The sequence below is a fragment of the Volvox carteri genome (genome assembly GCF_000143455.1).
Source record: "Volvox carteri f. nagariensis unplaced genomic scaffold VOLCAscaffold_7, whole genome shotgun sequence".
NCBI classification, from domain to species: domain Eukaryota; kingdom Viridiplantae; phylum Chlorophyta; class Chlorophyceae; order Chlamydomonadales; family Volvocaceae; genus Volvox; species Volvox carteri.
This window is the reverse complement of record NW_003307550.1, coordinates 654,160-680,416: the sequence shown is the minus strand read 5'-3', so window position 1 is coordinate 680,416 and position 26,257 is coordinate 654,160. Positions and strand designations below refer to the sequence as shown.

Below are 26,257 nucleotides of genomic sequence, written 5' to 3'. Positions count from 1 at the left end.
GCGGCATCAACAGCAGCTTCAGCGATGGCCTGTCCAGATGGCTCCCGAACCAGCCCATCTTCGTATGCCCCCCGAGCATGGCGCAGGGTAGGGCATCGAGGGGCTCCGTCTCTTCGTTCTGCACCTGCAGCTGCTGCTGCGGGCCTACAGCCGCGGCATGGTTCTTTTGCCCATGCTTTAACAAGAACAGACGTTCCTGGGCCTGTATCAGTTTAAAAAAAACCTTCACCTGGAAGCACGTGTATTTCGTGTCGCATCGTAGTTCTTCAGGCTTCATGTCTTGCTCTAGCGCACATCTCGATGTGAACCCGCTTACCCGTGTGTTACACCTCGACTTGCATCACCTTCCAAAGGCTGCGTGTTTGAATCATAATGGAGCCTGTACTTTTCTTTATTCAAATCCCCTTACTGGGTCGTAATCAATTCGGCGTTTTTCTTTTCTACGCAATTACACCCACTCCCTCCCCAATCCGCTGGGGGAAAAATTCGTGTTTGCATCCACGGAGGAGTCTTGGTTCGTCATGCGTCGGTTTTACCCCCCCCCCCCCGCAAATGTGCGCGCGCCGCAGGACCCCTTTCGCCTTCCGATGAAGAATGGGCTGAGCGCGGCGTCTTCCTGAGTTACGGCAAGGCCCACCTGTCGTACAGTGAGGTGGAGCGGCTTCTGCAACTGGTGCGGGGCTGGGGTCGTGATGTGGGGTTGTGAAGCACAAACGGCTGTGATGTGGGTTGGTGTTGGTGTGCTTTGATGTTTTGCGGTGCGTAGACGAGTTCACTTGATGTGGGTCGGGGTTTAATGTAACCTCGTTAAGTGTGCATTGGTATGACTTGGGTGGGTTTGAAATAGGGGTGGTTTCGGAGGGGGTTCTTCGGAAAGAGCAAGGGGACTTGCCGTGAAATTAAAATGGACCGCAGGATAAGAAAGGCCCCCCCCTTTTCTTCCTTCCCCTCTCCCTTCCCTTCCCTCCCCTCTCTTCCTTCCCTCCCCTTTTACTTGCAAAAGCGAAAGCTCGCCGCCGCCCTACACGGCTCACCACTAAAGCTGTCGTTAAAGCCGCGAACAGGAGACCCTCTGGTCTTAGCCGCCGCCTTCTTGTCCTCCCGCTGCCCTGCCTCCCCGCCTCGCCCCTGCTCCGCCTTCCCCCCAAAAAGTGCCTCCCCCGCGGGTAGGTCCCCCTTTGCCCCCTCCTGTGCCGCTGTGGGAAAGGCTTGCTCCTGACTGCTTCGTTTCGCAATTTATCTCTCACCCTTGCCCTGCGCAAAACCCGCGGTACCTACCATCAGGCCAATTTGGATATCACCCCCGCGGACTTTCCGTTCGCAGCCGTTGTGGTGTGGGCGTACCGCATGCGGCCTAGTAGCAACCCTGAAGTCTCCGCTTGTTTTACGACACGGACCCAGGGTTTAACCGGGCCCCGAGCAACCACCTCAGCTGTTAAGGCGGGCAGTAGCGACGGCGCCGGTCTGTGCGGCCTTGGGGTAGAAGTGGTCGGGTTCGCTTGCGTCGACATTGCGATGTTGCCATCGCGGGGGACAACGGCACGAGCCGGCCTCAGCGATGAAAGCTGTGGCAAGCGCGGCGGTGGTGGGCAAGGCGTCACCGCGACGGGGCCAGCAGCAACAGAGAGCTCAGCGCGGTACGGAGGCACGCGTGTTCAGCAATGGCGGGAGTGCCAGCGAGACTGGACTCCAGGGGAGCGCCGACGGCCAAGACAAGCAGGGAACTACAGTACTGAGCAGCAGGCAGGCATGGCCGCACTTGGCTCTGTAGGGGGGGCTAGCAGTGCAGCTGCGGAGGGCAGAGACAGTGGAGAGGATTGCAGCGAGGGCCAGGAAATTGTCGCAACGGTGCGATTTCTAGCAGTCCACCCTGCATTGCGTCGCCAGGGCTTAGGACGTGCGCTGCTAGAGCGACTGGTTTCCGAACTGCGTGGGGGAGTTAAGGATGAGAACGACGCAGCGGTCGTGACGCTGCGAGCTACTAGCCGTTCCGTGGACTTTTACGAACGACTGGGGTTGCTGCGGGACCCGGACGCGCCGTTGGTGGAGGCTGTCGGTGGGAGAATGCAAGTTGGCCATGTAGGAGCAGTGCAAGTGAAGGGCAGGAAACCGGACTAGCGTCGATAATAAGACAATGTTTACGGAATTCTGAGGCTTGCGTCCTTTTCACAGGTCGCTTAAGCACCATGGCCATGAAATGCTCGTTTGTGCTTGAGCAAGGGATTGTGGTTAATCACGTTAACCTGTGGAGCAGGCTAGAAGTGCCGGCCATGACGACAAAAGAAGAGGATAGAACTTCACGCTCGTTTCGCACTTCACAATCCGACAGAGGACCGGTTGACGCTAATGCTTGACATGTAAGAGTCAGCACTAACGCTACAATCCTGAATACTCCTGCCCCATACAAAAGTTGAAGGAGAGCTGGAAAATGTTTGGAGGATTTGAAAGGAGCTTACGTCATCGGGCAACGGATATTTTGCCGCCGAAGCTCATTGCGCTCCGCAGTGCATGCAGACGCATCTAGAATAAATAAACACAACCGAGATGCTGTGTTACGATTAATACGATTTTGTTGTCTCGTCAGCCGAAAAGCTCTTCTCGGAGATACGCCTCCGTAGGGCCTTTCGTACGGCGCGCCATCCTTATTAAATCAGCCGGCGCATCTGAGCCTACATCAAAACAATCTTCAAGTTACTTACATGCTAACTGCAAGGAGCTTGGTGTTGGTGTCCAAGTCTGGGAGGCGTTTCGCGCCCTTTTCGGTCCCTCAAGTGCAGTCTTGTCTGCACTCTACCCGGGCGGCGGCAAGTTCTAAGGAGAGCGGAAGCATGTCGACCAAGCTCTACGTCGGTAAGTCTTCATCAAAGATGTTTTGAGCTCTCCGAACTTTAATGTGGCGGCTGGTGTGGCGGCCAATGGTGTCGATGTCGGATATGTCTTGACCTCCACTCCGCTTCCTGAACCACAGGTAACCTGTCTTGGGATACTCGGGCTGATGATCTTAACGGCCTCTTCAGCAAGTTCGGGGCTGTCGAGGATGCCTTTGTTGCTACAGATCGCGAGACCGGTCGGTCTCGCGGCTTCGGCTTCGTGACTCTCGAGTCCTCTGCTGCACGTGCTGCTGCAAGCGAAATCGATGGCACGGAGTTTATGGGCCGGTAAGATATATGTACACTTCGTTTCGGAAAACGGCAATTTCTGTGAGCAAGTCTTTCGAGTTTCCAACCACTTGTTAATTTTACCCTATACAGTACTATCAAGGTGAACGAGGCAACTCCTATGGGCGAGCGCCCTGGAGGTGGTAAGTTCTGATATGCCTGTTCCGAGCGCTTGAGCTACGTGGATATGCAAGCGGTGAAACACGCATCTTGGGATGCGGAGTAGGCGTACGTTGTGAAGCCAGTCTGATTCCCTGACGTTTTCTTTTTCTTCAATTCCGTCATTCAGGTCGCGGTGGCTATGGTGGTGGCCGCGGTGGCCGCGGTGGTCGTGGTTATGGTGGTGATGGTGGCTACGGTGGCGGTCGTGGCAGCTATGGTAAGCATACCTGCTCTAGCGCGAGGTTTCTTTGGCCGCAAGAGTACCGCAAGACTGTCATTATTCTCCTAACACTCTTGATTCTGCATCTGTCAGGTGGTGGCCGCGGCGGTGGCGGCTACGGCGGTGGCGGCTACGGCGGTGGTGGCTACGGTGGCGGTGGCTATGGTGGCGGCTACGGTGGCGGTGGCTACTAAACAAGTCACATTGAGCCAGAGCAGAGATCATTGTATTGAATTTGTCGTGGGTATGGTATGTGTAATCCCCGAAGGTGGGGAAACTCGATCTATGTATGCGCACTTGCTCCCAACGGTGTTTGCTTGGTTTGATCAGCCTGGTTTGACGATGTTCTCGTCGTGAACCACGTTCAACAGCCATTCAGGTGGCACGGTATGCTGATGTTTGTTCATGAGAAACATTCTGTTTGGTCAGAAACGTACTTGTTTTGATTCAACACGTTGCCGCATGTGCCTTGGCATGTCCAGTTCTGGATGTGCTTAATGCGTGCGAAGATGGTTGCTTTGGAATTTTAGCAATGCTGCGGAGCCATATGATATGTCCGCTTCGCAGTTCGTTACTGTTTCTCTACCGTGCTTACCATACATACGCATGTTGTTGGTCTTGTGTCGTGGATTCCGGTCTGTTTGATGTTTGTTGGCTTCCCTTCAAGCGTGCAGTAGCCGTCGTGCCATACTGACATTCTTGGACGTTGACCGTCTCAAAATGGTGCGGCGCGCGATCTGCTATGCTTTGGTTTCCCTGCCTTCCCCCTGTTTCCCGGTCTCTGTCCCGAAAGCAAAGCAACGAACCGGGCGTAAATCGCCTCATTGGGCCCCCGGCACAGCCTTGCTGCCTACGCAACGTCGGTGAGGTTTTCGGACCAGTCGTATCCCGTTCGCACTTCGTGTTGCAGGTGTTCTCATGGCGGTTGTCCGGCTTGTGATTAAATATGGTGTCATGAGCTTGTCTGATCATACTGTCTCATGCTGCCAGGCACCTAAGCGATGTGTTGGTTTCTGGCTGTTTCCCGTGCCTATATGTGGCGCTGTGTTAAGGTGCTGGTAGCATGTGTTTACCAAGTTTCTCCTGGATCTCCGGTGGCCTGTTGCTGGCCCGTGCTTGGCAACCGTGTACATATGACCCACGTCAATCTGTATGGTCGGATGCTGCTGGTGCAATGCCTGCTGCATGACTTAATTCTTTGTTGAAGGGCACTCGAAGAGAGAGAAGCACGCCGTCTTATTCACGCTCCCACCGCTAATTATCATACTGTGGACCGGAATGTGTATTAAGTTGGTCCCCGAGAGTTTTTTGTCATTGTATTTTCGTGTATATTGTCTTAATTGAAACTCAATATACAGCGCTACTGTTTCTGGCTCCTAATGTAATGAAGCGTGTTTCCCTAACTCTGCGTTACACGGTCTCATTTCTATGCAAGATCGGCAAGCAAGTATATGCAGCATACACACCACGAAGCGGTCCCTGGTACCCTACATGGTCCTAACCATCAAAACACTATTTCCCTTAACTAGGCTGCAAAACAACTGTTAAGTCAATCAGCAGCGTTGGAACCATATACGTTTCAGCAAGTCTTGGCGCCAGCTTATGGCGTTCTTCATGAGGTCCTAGCGTGCGAAATCCGTATCAAGTCCGATTGAGTCGTATATCGGGCAATCCCGCAACATAATGCTCCACATCCTCTATATAGTTATCACTGCCGCAGCAGGGGCATACATGCCCCTCCCTAGGTATATGACGCCGTCCCTTACGCGCTCTGTTAGCCGCCAATGCCCAACAGCAAAGCCTAAACTGCATAAGTTTGCGGCGATTCGCTGAACGCGGGATTAACATTGTGATATGCGGGAGCACCTCCTTCCTGCCCGCTTGCTCGGCCGCCAGACCCATCCAATTCTAGTGCTTCGCCATGTGAATTCCTGGTTGCTTGCCTTCTGACGGGTACACGTCTGGTTGGACATCTAGACGCGCGAGACATCAACCACTCACCAATGAGTCCTTGAACTCCAATACCACACCTTCTGACAATGACCTGTTCATCAGCCATTACACTCGTTCGTCTACCTCGTGTCGCCCTTGCGGGGTCTCTTTCCATACGTCGTGCCCCATAAAACATAGAAACCGGAGGAGTAGTGCCCCCCATCCGGCCCCTTCGGGGTTGGAGAGGGACTCCGCGACCTCCTGTCGCAAAACTTTGTGTGCCACAGACCCACGCTGTAAACGGACATGGTTCCAAAACCTCACAACTTGTAGTGTAGGGGTAGCTGCGACAATTCGGCGACCAGGAGGCGATGTGTCGGTCTGGCAGCTCCCACAATTTGTCGCATGAACGATATCTGAAGCTGCAACACAGATACCTACATATCTAGGGTTTGGCATTACTGGTAACGCGCGACCATTGCCCCCGGGAGATCCCGGGATCGTTACCCGCTAGGGTTAAAAATCCTTCCGATGGTGGAAGGTATTGCGCCCCTAGTTGATGGACGGTGGTGACCTGGGATAAAGTTAACCTGCGAGCCGACCAGGAATGGAGTTGGGCCGCTGTCAACCCGGCAGATTCCATTGGTTGCTGGTGGTGGGTGCGGAACCTGAGCGATCCACTGAGAAGTTGACTAGGGTGACTGGATGAGGGTGCCCCGAAATACCGGGGAAGGCAGGGTTTCGCAGGGTAGCGGCCACGGGCGAAGATATACCCCCCTGTTTCACACATCATACCTCGGAAACCATAATGTAGGAATAACCCTGCACGGGAGCGCAATGGACCGCTGAGCCTCCCTGGAAACCTAAAATTCATTAATGCCCCATTCCTAGGCCCAGCTCTCATAGCCAACCTTTTTCCCGAAGTTGCGGATCCATTTGCCCACTTCCCTTATCTGCATTGTTCTATCGACTAGAGGCTGTCCACCTTGGAGAGACCCGGTGTGGTTACGAGTACGAGTATCTTTGGCACAGCTCAAATTACGAGATACACAATGTTACTTTACATACATATAAACGCTACCGTAATGACGCGAGCAATTTGGCATAACGCCACGCGCTTCTTTCCACAACATCCAGGGTCAGATCCAGCATCGGTATGCCAAAATCCTCCTCGTACAGCGTACACAGCTCCGACGTTTCCTCCCATAAAGCATGTCTCAACAAGGAGCCAGATGATACATCCAGCACCACAAGTTTATCCTGAGGAGACAAATGCGTGGCAGCCACTATTTCAAGCTTTACATTTTGATGAGGGTCCTGCATGCATGCACCCACATGCGATGGATCCGCAGTCAGGACCACCGCCAGGGCCAAATGGTACGACGGCGTTATTGCACAAGTATGTTTCGGGCGATTGCCAACTAAACAGTGCTGGACCTTACGCCACCGGCATCAGCATCGGCTCCCTGAGTCCCTGGGATCTACACTACTCGATGTACCTGGTACCAGAGCAGGTTGCGATGCGCGAGCTGCTGACCCGCGGGTCTCAGGTGGCTGCCCTCCTGGCAGTGACCTAGCCGGTAGGGGAAGTGCACCTCATGGTAGGCTGGGTACTCGCAGGCGTGGAACAGCAGCCCGACGCCGGGTGCGGGAGGCAGGGCACGAAAGAGATGCGCATGGAAGAGGCAGTGCGGCCCGAGCGTAACCTGCATGCGGGTCATGAGGTCAGTTGCCCGATTGCCCCAACAACGGGAACTGGCTCCTAGGGATGTTCAGAGTGAGGGGCGCAGGGAGACGGAAAAGGGGCGTGGTTTACTGGGAACGAAGGGGAAACGCACCAGGGGCGTCCGCTGGTCTTCGATGCAGCGGAACAGCGACATCACAAAGGACTCCACAGACGGGTGGAGGAAGTGCCGTACGGTATCGCCGGGGGCCAGTCGGCATTGCTTTCCTGCGAGGGTAAGTATTTAGCGTTTGATGAGGGGCAGGAGGTTCGGCCTTTGTGGAGGAGGAGCCGCCTGCGGAAGCGATTCATGGCCAGTATTACCGCCATGCACCACCACACATCACCGGCGGTGCATGGCGGCGCCATGTTCAATCCCAGCCGGAGCTACCTGGAGCCCTACCAGGAGGGGAAAGTCACCCATCTGGAGGAAGCTGCGAAGAAACTATGGCTTAGTTGCAGTGGAATCAATCAGATTATTGCGGCGGAACGCGAATCTCAAAACGATGTGGACTGTGAACGGTGGTGGATTTAGCATTTCCCGGTGCCATCGTTACCGCTACCACCGAAGCAGCAGCACTAACGCAACACCTGCTATACCAGCCGCGTGTCACCAGCCAAAAGCCTAGCCAGCCTATGCGACTCCCCTACCACATCACCCCCCCACACGGTGCAGTGGGACCACACAACCGAGCCCCGCGTACTGGTAGCCCACGCAGCTTGTTGGGTGCACCTGAGGGTGTGGTGTAGCCGTTGTACGGCAGCGGGGGCCCAAAGTGGCGGCAGAGTACCGCCTCCGCCGTCTCTACTGCGTCGCTGAGGTAATGGTGGTCTTTCTCGTCGTCGTCGCCGCAGCTGGCGGCGCCGCAGCAAGGCTGCCGCTGCTCACCCCATACCCGCGCAGATTGGCCTCGTACTGGTGCCGTGGTGTGGCTGTACAGCCTGGAAAGATCAGATGCTAGGCGGTGGAAGGCTGGAGGCGCGGGCGGTGCCTGGAGTGATAAAATGCCCTGCGAGCGGCGGGGGGAGGGGGGGGAAAACGGGGCGAGTTGCCCAAGAAGCCCAAAGAAAGGTCATCGTTAGGATAGCAGGAAATGGGAGGAGAGGCGGATTGATATCCTCGGGGAGCGGAGTGCACTTCTTCCGCAACAAGACAGGCTCCAAAACACTTTTTGGATCCAGCGGTTCTGGATTCAAAAGGCCGTTTGAGCAACAGCCGAGGTGGGCCTTAGAGATGTCGACCAAGCGGAGTTAGCTAGCCCTGGATGTGATATCTGAAAAAAATTACAAGGGGACATATATGGGTTGAGCTCGCTGGCAGGGGTTTTGGCGGTGAAGGTTGCGCCGATAGGGAGAGTGGCCCGAAGTGGGAGTTCTTACCACACCGCATCTTTAAGAAAGGCACGGGTGCAAGGTGAGGAAGCTGGTCAACATCATGCTCCAGCCAGTGGTCCGGCCCTTCAGGACTCGGAGTGGGAGGCGCGGTCTCGAAAGGTGGCGCAGACTGATTACAACTAACTAGGTTGGCGTGTGAGGGTCGTGGCGAAGGTATCACTGACCGGTTGCCGCTGCAAGGGGTGGGTGGATTTTCTCTACGTATGTGGAAATCTATGGAAGATGTAGAGCGGCAAGTGATGTTCGAGTATGGAAGACTCGTCAGATTTTGGCAAGGTTTTCTGCAGGATTGACACAACCCCTTTCTTTGTTGTTTCGGTGTACGAGGGCTCGTAGTTGTATTGGGCTCACGCGCACGCCGCATACGAGATTGGACTTGAGGCTGGCCAGGTAGATAACGCAAATAGGGGGGTCCTTGTGAAGCAGCTGCCCGCGTTTCCGATCACGTATGGTGTTGGATTGTAAGTTGCCCAAGTACGTTTGCGAGGAAGAGAATGTGGCCAGGCTGGAGAGGTGTTATATACAAAGAGTCAAGGTAGGCGTAAGGAGTAATTGAAGGCCAAAGGCAAGGGGAATTGTATAGTCGGGAGGCGTTTTTCCCATATCGCGGGACGCAGCGTCCGCCAGTGTGTGCGTGGGTGTGCGTGGGTGGTGAGGAGTGAGGGGCCACCTGAACTCCCTCCACTCGTCAGAAACTTTTCCCCATTCTTTGGAATGGTTGTATATAACATCACTTCAAACCCCAGCTCCACATGCACCGGAGGTAAGCTAGCGTGTTGTACACCCAAACTCACTAGGTGAGCTAATGAGCTATCAGGCGGTGCCTTGGCCAGTCGTAAGAGGATGCTCCGCGCTAAACATGCGCGAAGAAGCTGCTGATCGCAAAAGTCAAGGCTGCTCACGGTGGTCCGCGAGAAACGCGGTGCCCTTCCATTTCGACAGCTGTGAACGCTAGCGGTGCGATGAACAGGATAATAAGCAACTTTTGCCTGACTCACTGCAGCCATTAGGCTATCTCTTGGGGAGTACAATCAAATGATGAAACAACGCTTATTGAAAATTTCACTTCATGCCGTACGCAAAGGGTTTCTTGGGGAAAGAATAAACGTGTAGACGATGTCTTTGTTGGAAACTTTACTTCTGCTTTTGCTTGGGAGCTTCGAGTCCAAAATAATGAAACGCGACAAGCATAAGTCGCAAGCGGACCGACATGCGCTGTTGGCAGCTGTGAGTCGCATCGTAAACAGGCAAAAGACGAATGCAAACGTTTTTCAATTATATCTTATAACTTCTTATCCAGATACCTCATCACTTTCGCTATAGCCCCGCCTTACGTGCTATCCGCAGAACGAAATCCTCCCCCCCTTCCCCTGTCAACGCCCTATATTCTCCACTTCACCCCTATCACTCCCACATCCCACCACCTTGCCGTGTCATTTTTCACGGCTTTCGGGTCCCCCACCACCATCACCAGGCCGCTCTCCAGGACCACATGGCCAGGAGGCTGCGTATGCCGGGAGGCCCTGTCGCACAACCCTCCCTGCAGCCAGTAAGTGTCCGAACCAAACGCTTAAGTTTTTGTAACAGCAGCTCCCGCCTGACAAATGGCCGCTTTCACTAGAAGCAAAAAGGAACTGGCGATGGTAAACCACCGCAGATAGTCAAACAAAGCCAAGGAAGCCCCTCCCCCCCCTTAACCCCCCGCACCTCCAAGCGACAGCCGCCAACCCCCCTCAACCCCCCCCCCACCCCCCCTCAACCCACTCCAAACCCTCCAATAAGCCAACACCTCCTCTAACTTTTAAAAGGTCTCACTCTCCTTCCCCCTCCGTTACCTCATCATTATGCGATTCGTAATACGCTCTACCGAATTTCCCGCTCTGTGATTATTGAGGGATTGTATTCCCTATTCCCTATTTCTATTGAGGGAAATATAATGAATCCCCCACTTCTCCCCCCCAGGGAGCGCCCATGACTCTGGCCCAGCACCTGGGTCTTATCCCCAGGCCGCCGCCGCTTCTCACAGAAGACCAATGGACGGAAGTACACCTGCGCAGCCGCCTCCGCCAGGTACGACAGACACACGCATTGCGGTACAAGTGTACGACACATGATTCCAAGGATTTCACGGCTATCGTGAACGAGGCCCTTTTCCAGGTTCATACCTTACGCACGTTCTCTCCTCCCTCCCTCTCTCCCTCCCCCCATGCCTCCATTTTCCCCGTTCTCCCATTTTCCGTCCAAAAACACTGCAAAACACTAATACCCCAATAACTCAATGGCCGTCATAACCCCTAACGCAAACGCCCTTCCTTCCGCCGCCGTACACCCACTCAGGACTCGTCGTACGAGTGCGTCATATGTCGGGAGGAGTTCCAAGCTGGCGCCCAGGTGCGGGGTCCTGGGGTATGCCGTACATCCAGCACGTCACAAAACTCCACACCCCTCTGGGGCTCCCCAAGCCACACCCCTGCCTTTCCCCCCGAGGAAAAAAACAAAAAACCCAAACACCGGGGGCTCCCGCCCCCACCCCCATCCCCCGCCCAATCCCAGGTCCTCCTCTCCTGCAGCCACACCTTCCACCGGCACTGCCTGGCCTCCTTTGAGCGGTTCAGCGGCTCTAAGAGCTGTCCGCTGTGTCGGGCGCAGCAGTACCAGAAGAAGCTCATCCGGGACGGGGAGGAGATCTTCCGGGGGAAATGCGCCACACGGTGGGGATGGAGGGGAGGAGGAGGAGGGGGAGAGAGGGCTAAGGGAGGGGGTGTAGCATGGCGGAGCGCGACTGCGGGAAGCGGGGAGAGTGTGTGCGTGTGTGTGTATACATGTGTGTATTCGTTGTACGCGTCCTCATGTTGTTGCAGCAGAGCGCTGCTGCTGCTGCTGCTGCTGCATCCTGTCGCATTCCCCTTCCCTCCCCCCGCACTCACCCTCTTCTCCGGCTGACGCCGCGTCCGTCGCGCCCCTCACCTCCACCACCTCCACCACCTCACGCGAATGCCTACTACAACCGTTACCACAGCTACTCCCGAATCGGACATGACATGACATGGCATGGCATGACGTGATGTTGCCGGATGCGGCGGGATGGGGCCGTGTAACGCACCTCACCTGACCAGTCTTGACCTCTCCATGTTGGGTTGGGGGGCGGCTGCAGCATCCAGGCGGCTTGGAGGGGCTTTGTCGCCCGCCGGGGGTACCTGGAGTACCGCCGTCACCACCCGCCGCGGGACGAGCAACTCAAGAAGAAGTGGGCGGCGAAAAGGCTGCAGGTGTGTGTCGGCCGTCCCAACAGGCGTCCCATAGGTACATTCGAGAAACAACTTGTTCTGCATTCAGTGACAACCTCTTCAATCTTCACATTCCGCGGCTAAGCTCATTTATTCACATACATACATACATACTCGCTCTAGCGGGACCTGAGAGCCCTTCGTGGTGTCTTCACTGCAGCGCCATCCCCGGATGGAGGGGCTGCGGAGTGGCTGCGTAGAGTGTTGGCAGTCTGAGTCGGGGTCGGGAGCACACAAGACTAACCGACTTGTGCTGTGTGCTCCCGGCCCTTGCGCTGTGTTTCGGCTTCGGCCCCCGGCTCTCGCGGCCCACAGTGTAATCTAAGTCATACATACATACATACATACATACATACATACATACATACATACATACATACATACATACATATATACATACATACATACATACATACATACATACATACATATATACATATATATACATATATACATACATACACCTGCTACAGGAGGAAAACGACCGGTTGTTGTCGGCCATGGATGACGAGGTGGGCGATCTGGACGACCTCTTCGCGGAGCTAGATGCAAGCGTGGCGCAGAGCAGGGCGGTGAGTTGCGGTGTGTTTGTGTATGTGTATGTATGTGTATGTACGTATGTGTATGTATATATGTGCATGTGGCAGTGGCCTTGATTGATTGGTGACAGGAGCCCGGAACGTTCAGTTATCAGTATCTCCGGAGGCCCCGTTGGCCGTTAGCCGTAACCGTAACTGCAACTGTAGCCTACTTCCTCCACCCCCCAACCCATCTAGGTGTGTGACGCGGCACTGCGCCCTCTGGCAGCTCGGCTGCAGCAAGGTCTGATCAGGGAGGCGGTTTCGGAGGTGGAGGCGGAGTTGCCCCCTGCAGCAGTGGCGGCGGCGGCGGCGGCGGCGGGGGGCTCGGGGAGAAGCGCTACTGCGGCTTCCAGTAGAGTAGGCTTGGTATCGGAGCAGGGGGGACGGGCAGCGGAGCGATTTGGATTGGCGGCGGCGGAGGAGGAAGAGGAGGAGGAGGAGGGTGACTGCGCCTCGTCTTCGTCTTCATTGTCATCGTCACCCAGCCGCAGCCGCCGCCGAGGTAAGAGACCGGTGGTTGGTGTTGGCGGTGCTGGCGGTGGTGGGAATTAGGTGCAAGAAGCGAAGGTAGTCAGGTAGGGGGTTAGGGGGGAAAAGAGACGAGCCACGAGCGAGTGAAGCTGCTGCCAAGGGGGTCAGGGGGGACTAGGTGGAGGCTGGGGAGCTTCTGGGGAGGTCCTTTCGCGGGTATCAACATTTGGTTTGGCGGAGGGGGTTTTCGTACAAATCGGGTAATACAACAAAACACATTACCTACCGCACGTGACTGTCCACGTGGAGAGGTTCACACATCACGTCATCGTTTGTACAGGGCTGCCACTGCTGGAGTCCGGACTGGTAGCTCCTGCCCTGGCGCATACGGCACGTACGACACGAAGCGAGGCTACGGGTGCCGCTGGTAGCACTGCGGTGGAGGCGGAGGCGACGGGACGAGCAGATACCAGCAACACCGCCACCGCCACCGCCACCGCCACCGCGGCGGCGGCCTCAACGGCGCTGATGTACAGGTCCGCCGCACCGTCAGCAGCTGTGGCAGTGACGGAGGCGGCGGCGGCGGCGCGGGGGCGCCCGGCGACAGCGGCGGAGGTGGACTGGGATGCGGTGGTGGCCCGGGCCCGGGCCCGCGGGCTCCTGGACTGCCCCATCTGCCTGGGTGACATCTCCCGGAGGGGCAACGAAGGTGCGGAGGTTGTGAGGCCACGAGTAGCGCATACCCGTGTGAATCTGTCCGTGTGTTTTTATGCGGCCGCCTCCTCTTCTCTCCCCCCTTCCCCCCTTCTCTGCCGTATCGCAGGTATCGCCTGGTTGAGCTGCACCCACTGCTTCCATTTGGACTGCATCATGGCATTTGAGGTGTGTGTGTATGTGTGTGTGTGTGTATGCGTGTGTGTATGTGTGTATGTGTTTATCGTGTGTGTATGTGTGTATCTGAGCCGCAAGTAGGTAACAGGGGGGCGGTGGTGGTGGTGGTGCAGTAGATTAACTTGGCTACCAAAGTGGCTATTAGGCTCCAGCGTAGTCCCCAGGGACCTAAAAGGGTCGGTCGCTTTCTCACACGTGTGTATGCCGTACCTCCCCCACGTCCTCTCATACCTCCTCCTGGCCCCATCCCGTTCCCTCCCCCCGTGCCTCTCCGTCCATCTCCATATGAGCTGCACCTCACAGAGCTCACAGAGCAGGCACCTCACTGCCCTTACAACCCCACTCACCCACGCAAACCCCCCAGGCCTTCGAGCTAGCAAGCGGCGGTGCACTCAGCTGCCCGGTCTGTCGCAGCGGATACCGCCGCCGCTGCTTCGCCGCCACCTGAGTCAACCCTCCACAGCCAAAGAGACTTACGAAAAGTCCCAAGTAGCCCCCCCAACCTCACCCGACACAAACAAACATACATACATACATATACCGATACATGCACACATGCGTATACACGTGCACGCGCGACACGCGATCTTGTTATCCCTTCACACCGGAAAACCCCCATGTGCCGCAGGCCGTACGTGGTGTACGGCTGAGATCAGTGTCGTGCAGTCGGGGCAGTCAGCAGCTTTGCCACCGTGCCGCTATTACAGATGTTCTTGAGCTCATTGAATGACTTGACGACTAGTGAATTACAAGCTTGAAGCATGCACGTATGTATGACTATTTCATGGTTATCTGGCCGCCACCATCACCAGCACCACGATCACCACTATCACCGCTAACTTGAAAACGATACACCGACCAGAAAGGAAACACTGGGCGCCCGGAACGGCGTTATACATATGGGGGCTAGGGACCTGTCGATTTCCTCCTCCTATGCTGATATTCATCTAAAGGTTTAAAATCGCTGAGAGCAACTCCGCGGTCTGCCTCTGCCTCACCCCAACCTTGTGCCGTCACGCTCTCACCCTCACTTACACCACCACACCACACAGGCGAGAGGTGAAACCTCAAAACACCCGGACGGCAGCTCACCCTCACCACCACCTCCAAATGTGGTTTCTTTCTCCTTATACGACGACCAAGCATCAGCATTATATATCAGCATTATCAGTTGCAGCAATAGCTATTTACGCGCCATACGTCGTCTCGCTTTGTGAATGTTCCGAACACCTGCAATTAGCGATCACCTCCGACTGCAAAGGAGGCCCCAGCGGAGTGAGACGAAGACACCCACTGCCCACCCTCCTTTAGACCCACTCTCATGGACACACGCCGTACATGGCCCTTTCATAAAATTCCATACAGGCGTAAAGCTGTCCTCGCGATAACATACTCCTTCTCGCGGCCCAGTCCTTTAACAGCACAGTTAAAGGTTTTGTTAACAGGCGCCACCGGGTATGCGCAACTAACCGGATAGACATACACCTGTCTACTGCCGTAATATACGACAATTCAAGGACGCAATAAAAACCCCAACGCCATCATATTTCAACAACCAACGCCAGAGACCGTTATTGAGATCACAATGATTTTTTTTCAAAAGTGCGGGAGACCTACGGCAGGATTATGGGACGTACGGGACTGTAACCGCAGGGGAAAAACACTTGGCCACCACAGCAGGGCTCCCCACACACCCTCTGGGAGCTCCCCCAGCTTGGGCGGCATCCGGCACCCCTTCCTTCACACCGCCCGCATACCACTCCACACCAACATCACCATCACCATCACCGCCAACACCAGAATCAGCAGCACTCAACAGGGGTGTTTTGGAACTCAAGCAACGGCACACCTTTTGCCCCGCGCCAGTAGTCCCAATTCGCAGCAATCCACACCACCCCGACTCGAAGCGATCCCGCCACATCCCCCACACCATCACCATCACAGCGACCAGTAGGCTGCACCGAGTGACCAACCTATCGAATTTTTCTCAATTCACGCACATATAAGAACGACCAATCGCCTGCCCATGTCCATGTACCCCTCACATACAGTCCACCCCGTCTAACTCCCCTAAGCAGGAGGGGAGAGGGAGCCCTGAGTAGCAGTAGTAGGAGAATCCTTGAGCACGAGGAGGTAGGGGAAACGGAACACACACACACACACACGCGTACACATCCTGCACGCACATCCTGCATGTATGCATGCACACATCCTGCCCTGGACCCCAATTAGCCTCTTCCCCCCTCCACCAGCTCCGCTCAAAAGACAACAAATCACCCTCCCGTATATTTCTGAGGTCACGGTGTTTGGTAGCAACCACGAGAGGGCTCTTCCCCCCCCCCACACCTCCAGAACCCAGGTCCCTCAATGATCTCACACACAACAAAATATCACAAACCTGGGAAAGAGGAGCAGGAGGAGGAGCAGGAGGTGGTGGAGAGCCTCCTGGTATGAATATGATTAGTAGCCGCAGCGCACATCAATCGCAGATCGTCCAACTTCATAGAATATTCGTATTTCGTATTTCTTGGCAGGCAACCCGACAGGCAGGCAGGCGCGGGATGCTATATGCCCCAGATTGAAGAGCTGTCAGGAACAGGGGTTATCCCCGGGGGAAATATATATATATAGAGAGACACGCGGCTCGCAAGAGTGAGAAACAGAACATAATCCTAACCAGCCAAAGTCAGTCGGCAGCGCCAGAGCCAACTGCGTCTTCCTCCCCCGCCCCCTCCCACCGCCACCCCCCACTGGCCAGCACTCGCCAGCCAGAGTGGTGCTTCCCCTCCTCCGCATTCCTCAATCGGCATGCCTCCTTCCTCGCCGCAGCTCCATCCCGGAGGCGTCCATCAAAGTTTCACTTGTCATCGTCGCTGTCCTCCCCGTACTGCATAGGCTGCGCCTGCTGTTTGGCTTCATTGTACCAGGCGGGTGGTGGCGGCCGCTGCTGCGGTACTGGCTGCGAGGCCGGCGTCTGGTCCGGTGTGTCGGGACCGCCCTTAGGGGTATAGGCTGCGGGGGAAGAGGGGGGAAAGAGGGGGAAAGACGAACCACGAACGAGTGAAGCTGCTGGAAAGAGGGGGAGGGGGAGGGGGAGGCCCCGGTAAGGGGGGATTAGGGAGGCGTGGCACAGAAGAAACGTCCCCGGGGGGGGGTGGCGGCTCTTACCCCCCAAATGGATAGATATTTCAGGACTGTCCAAGACAGCTAGCCAGCCAGTCTGTGCCAGCCCATGCACTTGGTCCAGGGTGCGAGTGGTATATGTGTGCGTCTGTATGTTTATGTGCACTATGGTTGGTGCCATACGGCGATTGTCCCAGTAGTTCACACTACCAAAACGCTCATTTCCACCGCCTTCCCAACCCCCTCCTGGAGCGGGAACACCCGCTACCTCCAAGCACAACCCGGCACACACACACGCACACACGTTTATTCTAAATTTAAAGCACCGGATCCAGCCATCCACGTGCCGTACCTGCCGTACCAGATGCAGGTGTGGCCCCTCCGTTGTACCCGGCTGTGGACTTTGCATTGGGAGTCTCCAGCGCGGCGCTGCTTGTTGGCAGCAGGCCCAGTGACGCCAGGGAGCTCGCGGGGCCAAAGGCCGAGTGTGCTTGGGTGAAGGCTTGCTGGGGGATTGGAAGCATGGGGACACACACGAAGGGGGAAGAGGGGGTAGGGGAGAAATCACATGTGAAAGTAAAAAAAAAACAGGGGAAAACACACATACACTTACATACATATACACACACGCACCTGGAACACAATCAGTGCCGTAGCCGCGTACTGTTTGAGCACCTTAGTGTCGTTGATCAGCGTGAGCAGGGCCGTGTACACCTCCCCCTCTATGTCCTTGAATCGCTGCGTGAGACCTGGGAGTAGGTGGTGGTGGGTGGGGGAGTATGAGATGTGAGGTGCGTGATGGTGGGTGGGGACATGGGAACGGATCAAGTGAAGTGAGGTGAGGTAGGGAAAGACGAACCACAAACGAGGTGAGGTGAGGTAGGGGGGGAGGGGAACCATCACGTGCGAGAAACTCAAAAGAGATCATCGGCCGGGGCGACCACAATCCAAAGTCCCAAACTGCTGAAGGCGATGGCGGTATTAAAGGAACGGTAGTGGAGAGACGCAGGTGGAGGCAAGACGTCTTGCCTGAGGAAGGAGGGCGCTGCAAGGAACAAAAGACCTTGTTCTCCCCCTGTGCCCCCGGCTCCCCCTCACTCACGAGCCACCTTGTCCTCCTCCTTCTGCAACTTAAACTCCGCATCCTCCCACTTGTTGGAGTTGGTTTTAGTGCCGGGTGGCAGGGACTGCATGGTGGCCAGCTTGGTCCCCTCACTGCCCCCGCCACCGGCCCCCGTCTTGCCGCCCTCCACATCCCCCGGGTGGGCGCTAGCAGCCGCCCGGGACTTGAGCTTCTCTAGGCTGGCTGCCGCCATCACCATCACCGTCAGAAGCGGTTGGGTGGTTGGTTGGTCGGTAGGCGACGGTTGGTTGGTTGGCGACAGGTGGCCGGGGAGCGGAAGCAGTGAATGGCGGTAGAGGAGGGTCAGTCGGGTGCCACCAGCACACAGGGGGAAGAGAGGGAGAGGAGGGGGAGGAGGGACCGTACCCATGCATACAATTCCACAAAACCCACATCGACACCCACACCCACACATCCGTGCATACATAACATACATACGCACGTACATACATACAACCATTCCCACAACCCACCCGCCATGGCCGCCGCCTCCCTTCTTTTGGCATCCAGCTCCAACCTCAGCTCCTCGCACTTGGCATTGCGGACCTGTTGCATGGAACAGCCGGGGAGTGGAAACATACATACATAGGTACATACGTACATGTAGGTACATACGTACATACATACATATTGTGCAAGGATGCAAGCTAACAGGCAGGCAGGTATATATACAGTGTATACGCACCAGGTCTCTTTGATTGCTTGGGCCTCGTATTGTTGCGTGCTTGGCGTGGTTCGTGCTCTATTCCCCCCGGTGCTCTATCCCACATACATACATACATACATACATACATACATACATACATACATACATACACCACTCACCACGTAACAATCCATCCATGCACCCATCTATCCGGGCCCCCCCTCACCTTGATCATGCGGTAACCCGCCTGCCACTGATCTAGAGGAAACAGCACCTGGGGGCCGGGGAGGGGGCCGGGGTATTGTTGTGCACAATATACACCAAGGAAGGAGGGGTATGAAAAGAGGGGACCCCCCTCCTGACCACGCCCACCTACCCTCCCTCCCCCCAGCGACCCACCTCCTGCTGCAGCTTGGCCTTCAGATTTGTCGCTGTGGCCCCCAGCGCGTCAAATGCCACCCCCATCCCCACCACGGACGCCTCCTTCTCCACGGGCACCGCCCCCTTGTCGGTCATTTCATACACTCGGGGCAGGGGGGAGTTCAGCACGCCCTTCAGAACCACCAGGTTGCCTGGGGGGGGGACCCGGGGGGGTGAGGGGGGGAAACTGAAACACAGATGAGGAACTACCTTGTTCCATTTATTCGGTGGAGGTGCAGTATGCTGAGAGAAAGATAACCAGGACATTGCGAGGAAGGAGCAGCAGCAGGTGCGGGATGGATATTCGCAGGATGCAATGAGTGGTCAACTGCCAGTCTGAATGATAGCACCCTTTGCAGCGGCTGTTGTGGAGCTGGCTGTCAACAGCGAGTGCGGAGAGGGAGCCAGCTGGGGAGGGCGAGGAGGGAGGTGGTGAGGCAGGAGGGAGAAAGGTGCTAAGGGTCTGCCTAGGGCCCCTCCTACACCACAGGGGCCCCTCGCCAACAAGGGGCGCTGAACCCATATGGTCGGTTCTTCCTAATAAACCCCTCAAACTTTCGTCTTGCTGTCTCACAGAGCAGCGCCTGCCCGCTGCCCTTCCCTCTCCCTCTCCCCTCCCCCCCCCACCAACCTTCAATCCTGCCCTCCATCTCCCGCAGCTCCTTGTGCAGCAGCTTGATCTGCTTGGAGAAGCGCCGTGCCTCCTCAATCATGGCCAGGTTGCGGGCATTCGATGTGGGTCGCCAGTCCGCAGCATTGCCCTTCAGGCCTATCGCTTGCTTTGTCTGGTGATTGAATGGGCCAGTGGGATGGGGGGAGGGGCGGGGGGCCCGGCGACCCAAATGACTTAATATTTCTCATCATAAAGTGTGAGGTCAACTGCGACACATCCGAGCGGAAGAGGAGGAAAGCAGGTAAGCGGGGAGCAGCACCGGGTAGCGGTGGTGGAGTTGGCGGTCTTGGTGTTGGCGGGTTGGCAGTTTCTTTTTGTGGGGGAGGAGGGTAGAGGAGGATGGAGGGCCCCACCAGGGGCTTACGACCGGAGGAGGAGATTATGTCTGGGGAGGGACAGAGGGTTTTGCTGAAAGTTGCCGTGGGCTGGCGGTGTTTTTCTGGCGGTGAATTGGATAGAAGACCCTCTCCACAACTGTAACTCCCACCCTTCCTAGGCTTAGTCTCTAAGCCCCTTCCGCTTTCTGAAACACCACCCCGAATCCCACCGACAAGGGTATTCGGAGTTTTGGAAAGCGCAAAAGGGTAGTGAGATCTAAGGCCTGGACAGGGCGGGAAGTAACAGTGATGGCTGGGGTTGAAGGTCCAAGGAAGACGGATGAGGGAGGGACGAGGCTCCGGAATGACAAAACCAACGATGCGGGAGGGGGAACAGGATGGCTCGCGGACGCGGAGAAGCGCACGGAAGCTGTTGCGCGGCAAAACCGGAATCGGCAATTCAGCACAACTGTCATAACGTTTCAAAGCTGAACTTTCGCACAGTGGTAAGCTATAGATTCCTGTAGCTCCGCTAAGCCATGGCGGGCGCTTGAGCACTAAGCACAGAACTCTTGACTACTGCGCGAAGATAAACATGCAACAGTGGAGGTACAACTCTGGTACATCGTGACGCACACAGAGCTGGCCCCTGCGAACAGGTACAAAAGTATAGGGAAGACCGAGAAGCCAGAAAGGGTTCTATTGCGTTCCGCACTTTAAAACATGAATCTAAGGAAGAATTGGTCATTCTTTATATAACAACTGCTTTGACGAGACAAGCGCGAGAACGTCGCAGTGCAACCCGTAATGCCTTCCGCTCACCTTTTCGGTAACACGCTTAAATATCCCCATTGCGAGTATTCAAGGAGGAGCTTCCAAGCGCAACGCCAGGGAACAATTAAGCGGCTGAGGGTATGAGCTATGAAGGAAAGAGTGCCTTCTCTTGCCTTCTCTTGCCAAACCTGCTTGATAAAAGGTAGCGGCCAGGAAGCCTACACGTGCGATATTACAGTTGGAGCTTGATGCGGTGATAGAAAGACACAAAGTCCAGTCGTGTTTCGTCCTTCAGTAGTTCAGTTACGGTACTAACGAACCCAGTTCAAGATAGTTTGGCGTCTGCTCCCTGTTTCTCAATGTCTAGATTTTGCTTAGCCATAGGTTAAAGTTAACGCATTACTTTATTTTGCTCACATTCTATTCGGGCTCATCGCGGAAATCCGGTTGTCAACCTTCCGAGGCGAAGACGCGCCTACTTGGGATTTTGTGATGTATGATGTTCATCTGCTCATACATATCTGAGAACAATCCCTCTGGAATGCCGTAACCTGCTGGACAAACGTTTGGGGTGCAGCTTCCATTTTTCCACTGATCAGTGCAGCAAGCAGCGGCGCATAGAATTTCGCACACCTACCGTCATGAAAGTGGACTTCACCCTCAAGCGCTTTCCTATTAACGGTACGCACCTCCTTCAGCGCCGATCTTCCCCAGAACATGCAGAGCTCGACACCCCACAACACCTTCGTCACACCCCATAAACGTAACGTTAATGAATTTAATGCCCCTCCGTAAACCATGGCTGGGTCGGAATGCTTTGGATTCATCAAGCCGCTACAGCTGGGCAGTTCCATGCATCGCTTCAGCTTATCGTACTCCGCACCCCTCATCCCCAAACACATCCCACCGCTTCTCGACTCCATGCTAGAATCCTAGGCGCACATGCTCCTCCTGAGCCACCCGCCGGCACCTTGCTCCTTCCCTTTGGCCCCCTGCCTCACCATCCACCCTGGCCCCTGCAAATGGGACGGAGGAAAATTTCCCTGCCGGCCCACATCACTACGGCACCTTAAGACATACCAACACTGAAACCGAAACACATACGCGTTATAGACGTGTCGGCCACATTTGATCAAGCCATGATGGCCACTAGGCCACCACAGGTCGTTGCAGTCTCTGCCTGGTCGTACATGCACACTTCACGCCAACCCCAAAACCCCTTCCTCCACCTCTCTACTTTATCTTGCATGGGGCGTCCGCATTCAATTCTTTGTCCTTCCTCACTTATGTTTCTCCACTCTGAAGGTTCTTTGAAGGAGCAGAGCGGGCTGCCCTTCAGCTGTGTGCTGCAGCCCTACCACCGGCTCGGCGAGAAGGACGCGGCGGCGGGGGACGCGACAGCCGTACGCAGCGGCGCTATTGCCAGATGCGCACAATGCTACTCGTGAGTTAGACCCTGCGTGCATATCGTGCTTTCCCCAGGATGCGCCGCCATGTCAGTCATCGTCGCCATCATCATCATCATCGTCGTCGTCGCCATCATCACCATCACCATCATCATCATCATCATCATCATGCCTAGCAGGCTTGGGGCCGTGCCGTGTTGTTCTTCTTCCCAATAAACAACAGCCGTGCGCCATCCCCCAACCCCCCACGGCCTCCCTCAACACACATCCGCGCGCACATCACCCAGGTACATCAACTGCTACTGCGTGTTCGACACGGCGGGCTGGGTGTGTTCGTTGTGCAACCGCCATAATGCCCTCAAGCCTCAACAACAGAAACGGTGGGGAAGCGGATGTGGGTCAGGGCAGATGCCAGCAGGGGAGAGAAAGCGGGGATGTGAGGGGGCATGTGAGGGGGCCACTTGATGCAGGTCTGTCGTCCGCATGTGAGGCCAGCCAGGCAGGCAGGGGGGAAAGGGGGAGAGGGGGCCCTCTAGGAAGAGAAGGTTGGACGGAAAGGCCCCGAGGTAACCCAAACCAGGGTAGGCCCGGAAGGGCGCGGGACGTAAGGGGTACGGAGGGTAGGGGGGAGGGCGGGTCGGTAGAAGTGTGTTGGCGCACAGGCGGCAGCTTAGCGCGTGCGGATGTGAAGGGAGCGAGCACCGCTTACTTTTCACGTCGGACGTGTAAGCGCGTGTGTATGTTTTTTTGACGGACTCGTCATCTGATTGTCTGTTTGTCTGGCTGGCTGACTTTCCGTGCGTAAAACGGATTGGCTAAAACGCGGGAAAGCATCAGGGGGGAAAGATGACGACAAAGGCAGCACAGGTCTACCGGAGACTCCCGTATGCTACAGATTGCCTTGATGTATGTATGTATGTATGTATGTATGTATGTATGTATGTATGTATGTATGTGTGCTTGTTTGCTTGCAGGTACCGGCTGGACCCCTCCATCCTCCAGGTCCTTCCTGAGGTCCGTTCCGAGGTGTTTGAGACGCTGGCGGAGGAGCCCATCCCCGTAGCCATGCCCCCACTGGAGGGCTCTCAGGCGGCCCTACACGACCCGGTGGGAATTACCCGTGTTCGAGGAAGGGGGGGGGAGGGGAGGGGGGAATTGGGGTGGGGGGGTGGGTGGGGAGAGGAATCTCTACCCAGGCCTACTTCCCCTCTTTTGCGTTTCCTTACTTCAATCCCCGTGGGGCTGTTTTGGTGCCCTGCATGACTCCCCCGGCCCTGGCGCTCCTTTGTTTCTGGTTCCCCCCACTTCCTTCCCCTTCAAAACCGACTGGTCAGTTCTGCTTCTTGTACACTCTTTCCTGGGCAGCAGCTTCACTCGTTCACGTGGTTCGTCTTTTCCCCCTCTCCCTCTCCCTCTCCCTCTCCCTCTCCCTCTCTGGACTTCGGCAGTTGCTTGTTTTCCTCGACATCGCATACGTTTCCCCTCTTCGCAGGGCTCCGTGTCCGGTCCCGCCCCGGTCGTGGTGGCGCTGGTGGACACTGCCGCCGGGGAGGAGTTCCTGGAGCTGGTCCGCAGCAGCCTGGAGGCGGCCCTGGAGGCGCTGCCGCCCGTCACAAGGTTTGCACTCATCACCATGTCCAACAGGGTAGGGCGGCATGGGAAGGACTGGGGGGCGGGAAGGACTTGGGGGTGGGAAGGACTGGGGGGGGAGCGCGGGGGAAAACGTTACACAGGAGACAAAGGAGTCAATCACCATCTGCACCCTAAGTCCAAGTCCAAATTACCAAAACTGCCGAAGAAGTTTAAAGGGCTGAGTTGCCTGGCTGGAGTCGGTGAGGGTCACTTTTAGAAGTAGAAGGTGGTATGTGGTGGTGGGGGATATGGGTTGAGTGTTGGCAGGGGTGGGGCGGGTGGGGCTTGTGAGTTAGGTAAGGGAGGGGAGGGGAGGTAGGGCAAGTCTACTGTGTTTTTCGTCGTCAAGCCGTGAGGCACTTCTATCCAATCTGGGCACCACGTTTGTATGCTGGTAGGTAGGCAGGTAGGCAGGTAGGTAGGTAGGTAGGTAGGTAGGTAGGCAGGCAGGCAGGCAGGCAGGCAGGTAGGTAGGTAGGTAGGTAGGTAGGCGTGAAGGTGCCCCACATTTTGTCACCCCCCTCCCTCCCTTTCGCCCACTGCTGCCTCCTCCCCCGGACCCCCGTATACATACATACGTACGTACATACCCACATCCGCGTAGCTGGGTCTCCACGACGTCCGCTCCTCCGAGCCCAGTGTGCGCTACGTGCCCCTCCTGGAGCCGCAGCTCCGCCCCGGGACCTCCGCAGCCGCCGCAGCCGCCTCCAGCCCCGCAGTGGCGGTGCCCCTGGAGGACGTGATGCCGCTGTCGTGTCTGCTGGCCCCCGTAGGGGGGTTCAAGGGGGCAATTACCCGGGCGCTGGAGGAAAACGTGGTTCCGGAGCAGGTAGGCGTGCTGCTGCGGGAGGGTTGGGGTGGGGTGGAGGTTGGCCTGATGTATGCAGGGTTATTATTGCACAGGTGCTGTCAGTGTGTGTGGATGGTGTTGGGGGCGGGGAAAGGGGGGGAAGGGCCATATCCTGTGCTACGTGTGTGAATCCGCCGACGAGATACACATACAGACAGACATACACAGACACTGGCGCCATCGTGTGCACAGCTGTCCGACGCGACCCCGTACATGTGGGCCCCCTGGAGCTGTGCGTGCACGGCCCTGTCTAGTCACCTGCCTAGTACCTGAAATCGTACTTGTTTCGCATCCGTATCTCTAGCTTTGCCCACAGACCCAACTTCATCTCACTCTTCCCGCCCTCCTCTCCCCCTCACCGTTCCGGTTCGCCACTACTGCTGCTACGGCTACGGCTACCGCAATTGAAATACGGAAGGGCTACGGGGACAGCTACAGCGGCAGGGCCGACGGTGGCGCCGCCGCCGCCGCCGCCGCCACCGCCCTGGGGCCCTCGGGCGAGGCCCCTGGACAGGAGGCCGGCATGAGTCGCAGTGCTGCAGTTCCGCCGGCTGGGCTGGCGGCGGCGGCGGCTGCGGCTGCGTCCGGAGGAGGAGGAGGAGGTGGTGGAGGTCGAGGTGGCGTGTCTACGGGTCCCCCTCCTCCTGCTAGGGGTCTGGGTCCGGCGCTGGTGGCGGTGCTGGACTACCTTAAGGTGTGTGTGGGAGGGGGGGAGGGGGGGCTTGTATGGGGGTTAAGAGCGGGGGCTGGCGCACATACATACATACGTACGTACATACATACATGCGTACGTATATACATACATACACAAACTTGTGCATATACGCACGACTCAGTCATGTTCAGGGTTGCTTCAACAGTCGCGCGCCATGGGGTGGGTTTCGCGGTGATTCTCCCCCACCCGCAGGTTCTCCAGTCCCCTCCCCTGGCCCCCGTTCACGGCGCTGACGGCGGTGGGGGTGGGGGTGGGGGCGGCAGTGGGGGCCTGGTGGGGGCCCATGGCGCCGGTGCCACCGCCGCTGCGGTGGTGGGTGCCGACCACCTCTCCCAGAACCCCAGCCCCGTCAAGCTGCTGCTCTTCCTAGCGGGTGAGTGTACTTGTGTGATATGTGTATGCGTGTATGTATGTATGTTGGGAATGCGGGCTGGAGGGTTTTTCAGAGGGTAAGGCTGCCGCGCAGTTGGGGCGTGGGGTGCGGAACACGGTCGCGAGAAGCGCCGAGGGGGAAGTCAGCCGGGCGGGCGGGCGGGCGGGCGAATAGATTCATATTACGGTTGCAACGATCATGACCACAACTACCACCGCCCACATGAAGACTACAGATAGCATAAGCAGCAGCATTGTCATCGTTATGTCATTATATCGTTATCTAGCATTATCGTTAGCGTTGTTGTACGGCCCCAGGTGTGCCGGACTACGGAGTTGGCCGCCTCATCAACCTACGCCGCCGTCGTGCTGCCGCGGCCGCCGCT

At 56.5% G+C, this 26,257-nt stretch overlaps 6 protein-coding genes across 6 annotated transcripts in view; 4 read left to right on the top strand and 2 right to left on the bottom strand.

Annotated features, from left to right (window-relative positions):
- Nucleotides 1–275: 275 nt before the first annotated feature.
- VOLCADRAFT_87932 (uncharacterized protein) lies at nt 276–2,118 on the top strand (the record flags this gene model as incomplete). The annotated part of the gene is made up of 3 exons (XM_002947702.1): nt 276–318; nt 570–673; nt 1,285–2,118. The coding sequence occupies 3 exons, from the start codon at nt 276–278 to the stop codon at nt 2,116–2,118; spliced, it is 981 nt and encodes a 326-aa protein (XP_002947748.1).
- A 563-nt stretch (nt 2,119–2,681) lies between these two features.
- grbA (glycine-rich RNA-binding protein-like protein) lies at nt 2,682–4,943 on the top strand. Its single transcript, XM_002947701.1, has 5 exons — nt 2,682–2,850; nt 2,969–3,158; nt 3,252–3,301; nt 3,448–3,537; nt 3,634–4,943. The coding sequence occupies exons 1-5, from the start codon at nt 2,700–2,702 to the stop codon at nt 3,732–3,734; spliced, it is 582 nt and encodes a 193-aa protein (XP_002947747.1). The 5' UTR covers nt 2,682–2,699; the 3' UTR covers nt 3,735–4,943.
- Nucleotides 4,944–6,549: 1,606 nt separating this feature from the next.
- VOLCADRAFT_103545 (uncharacterized protein) lies at nt 6,550–9,589 on the bottom strand (the record flags this gene model as incomplete). The annotated part of the gene is made up of 6 exons (XM_002947567.1): nt 9,493–9,589; nt 8,942–9,095; nt 7,929–8,205; nt 7,311–7,423; nt 6,972–7,178; nt 6,550–6,789 (listed from the first exon to the last, which is right to left on the bottom strand). The coding sequence occupies exons 1-6, from the start codon at nt 9,522–9,524 to the stop codon at nt 6,550–6,552; spliced, it is 1,023 nt and encodes a 340-aa protein (XP_002947613.1). The 5' UTR covers nt 9,525–9,589.
- A 167-nt stretch (nt 9,590–9,756) lies between these two features.
- On the top strand, nt 9,757–14,608 carry mot39 (uncharacterized protein). The gene is made up of 11 exons (XM_002947700.1): nt 9,757–9,817; nt 10,065–10,139; nt 10,553–10,660; nt 10,928–10,981; nt 11,144–11,301; nt 11,745–11,859; nt 12,351–12,449; nt 12,654–12,960; nt 13,270–13,638; nt 13,753–13,811; nt 14,185–14,608. The coding sequence occupies exons 1-11, from the start codon at nt 9,764–9,766 to the stop codon at nt 14,266–14,268; spliced, it is 1,482 nt and encodes a 493-aa protein (XP_002947746.1). The 5' UTR covers nt 9,757–9,763; the 3' UTR covers nt 14,269–14,608.
- A 2,069-nt stretch (nt 14,609–16,677) lies between these two features.
- On the bottom strand, nt 16,678–20,598 carry VOLCADRAFT_87928 (uncharacterized protein; the record flags this gene model as incomplete). Its single annotated transcript, XM_002947566.1, has 10 exons — nt 16,678–16,832; nt 17,296–17,449; nt 17,577–17,692; nt 18,046–18,249; nt 18,540–18,612; nt 18,939–18,986; nt 19,112–19,284; nt 19,764–19,917; nt 20,353–20,406; nt 20,548–20,598. The coding sequence occupies 10 exons, from the start codon at nt 20,596–20,598 to the stop codon at nt 16,678–16,680; spliced, it is 1,182 nt and encodes a 393-aa protein (XP_002947612.1).
- Nucleotides 20,599–21,537: 939 nt separating this feature from the next.
- Nucleotides 21,538–26,257, top strand: part of VOLCADRAFT_87927 (uncharacterized protein) — a gene marked incomplete at both ends in the record, with an annotated part of 9,281 nt that continues 4,561 nt past the window's right edge. Inside the window, 8 exons of the mRNA XM_002947699.1 lie at nt 21,538–21,577; nt 22,202–22,340; nt 22,590–22,682; nt 23,277–23,409; nt 23,795–23,947; nt 24,539–24,763; nt 25,101–25,478; nt 25,692–25,811. Coding sequence (XP_002947745.1) covers nt 21,538–21,577; nt 22,202–22,340; nt 22,590–22,682; nt 23,277–23,409; nt 23,795–23,947; nt 24,539–24,763; nt 25,101–25,478; nt 25,692–25,811 — 1,281 coding nt within the window. The remainder of the gene's footprint in view (nt 21,578–22,201; nt 22,341–22,589; nt 22,683–23,276; nt 23,410–23,794; nt 23,948–24,538; nt 24,764–25,100; nt 25,479–25,691; nt 25,812–26,257) is intronic.

Coding starts and splice junctions, on each gene's coding strand:
- grbA (XM_002947701.1), top strand. CDS start 2,700: ATGCTAACTGCAAGGAGCTTGGTGTTGGTGTCCAAGTCTGGGAGGCGT. Junction 2,851..2,968: donor GTCGACCAAGCTCTACGTCG/GTAAGTCTTCAT, acceptor CCTGAACCACAG/GTAACCTGTCTTGGGATACT. Junction 3,538..3,633: donor TGGCGGTCGTGGCAGCTATG/GTAAGCATACCT, acceptor TGCATCTGTCAG/GTGGTGGCCGCGGCGGTGGC.
- mot39 (XM_002947700.1), top strand. CDS start 9,764: ATGAAACGCGACAAGCATAAGTCGCAAGCGGACCGACATGCGCTGTTG. Junction 10,982..11,143: donor AGTTCCAAGCTGGCGCCCAG/GTGCGGGGTCCT, acceptor GCCCAATCCCAG/GTCCTCCTCTCCTGCAGCCA. Junction 11,860..12,350: donor GGGCGGCGAAAAGGCTGCAG/GTGTGTGTCGGC, acceptor CACCTGCTACAG/GAGGAAAACGACCGGTTGTT.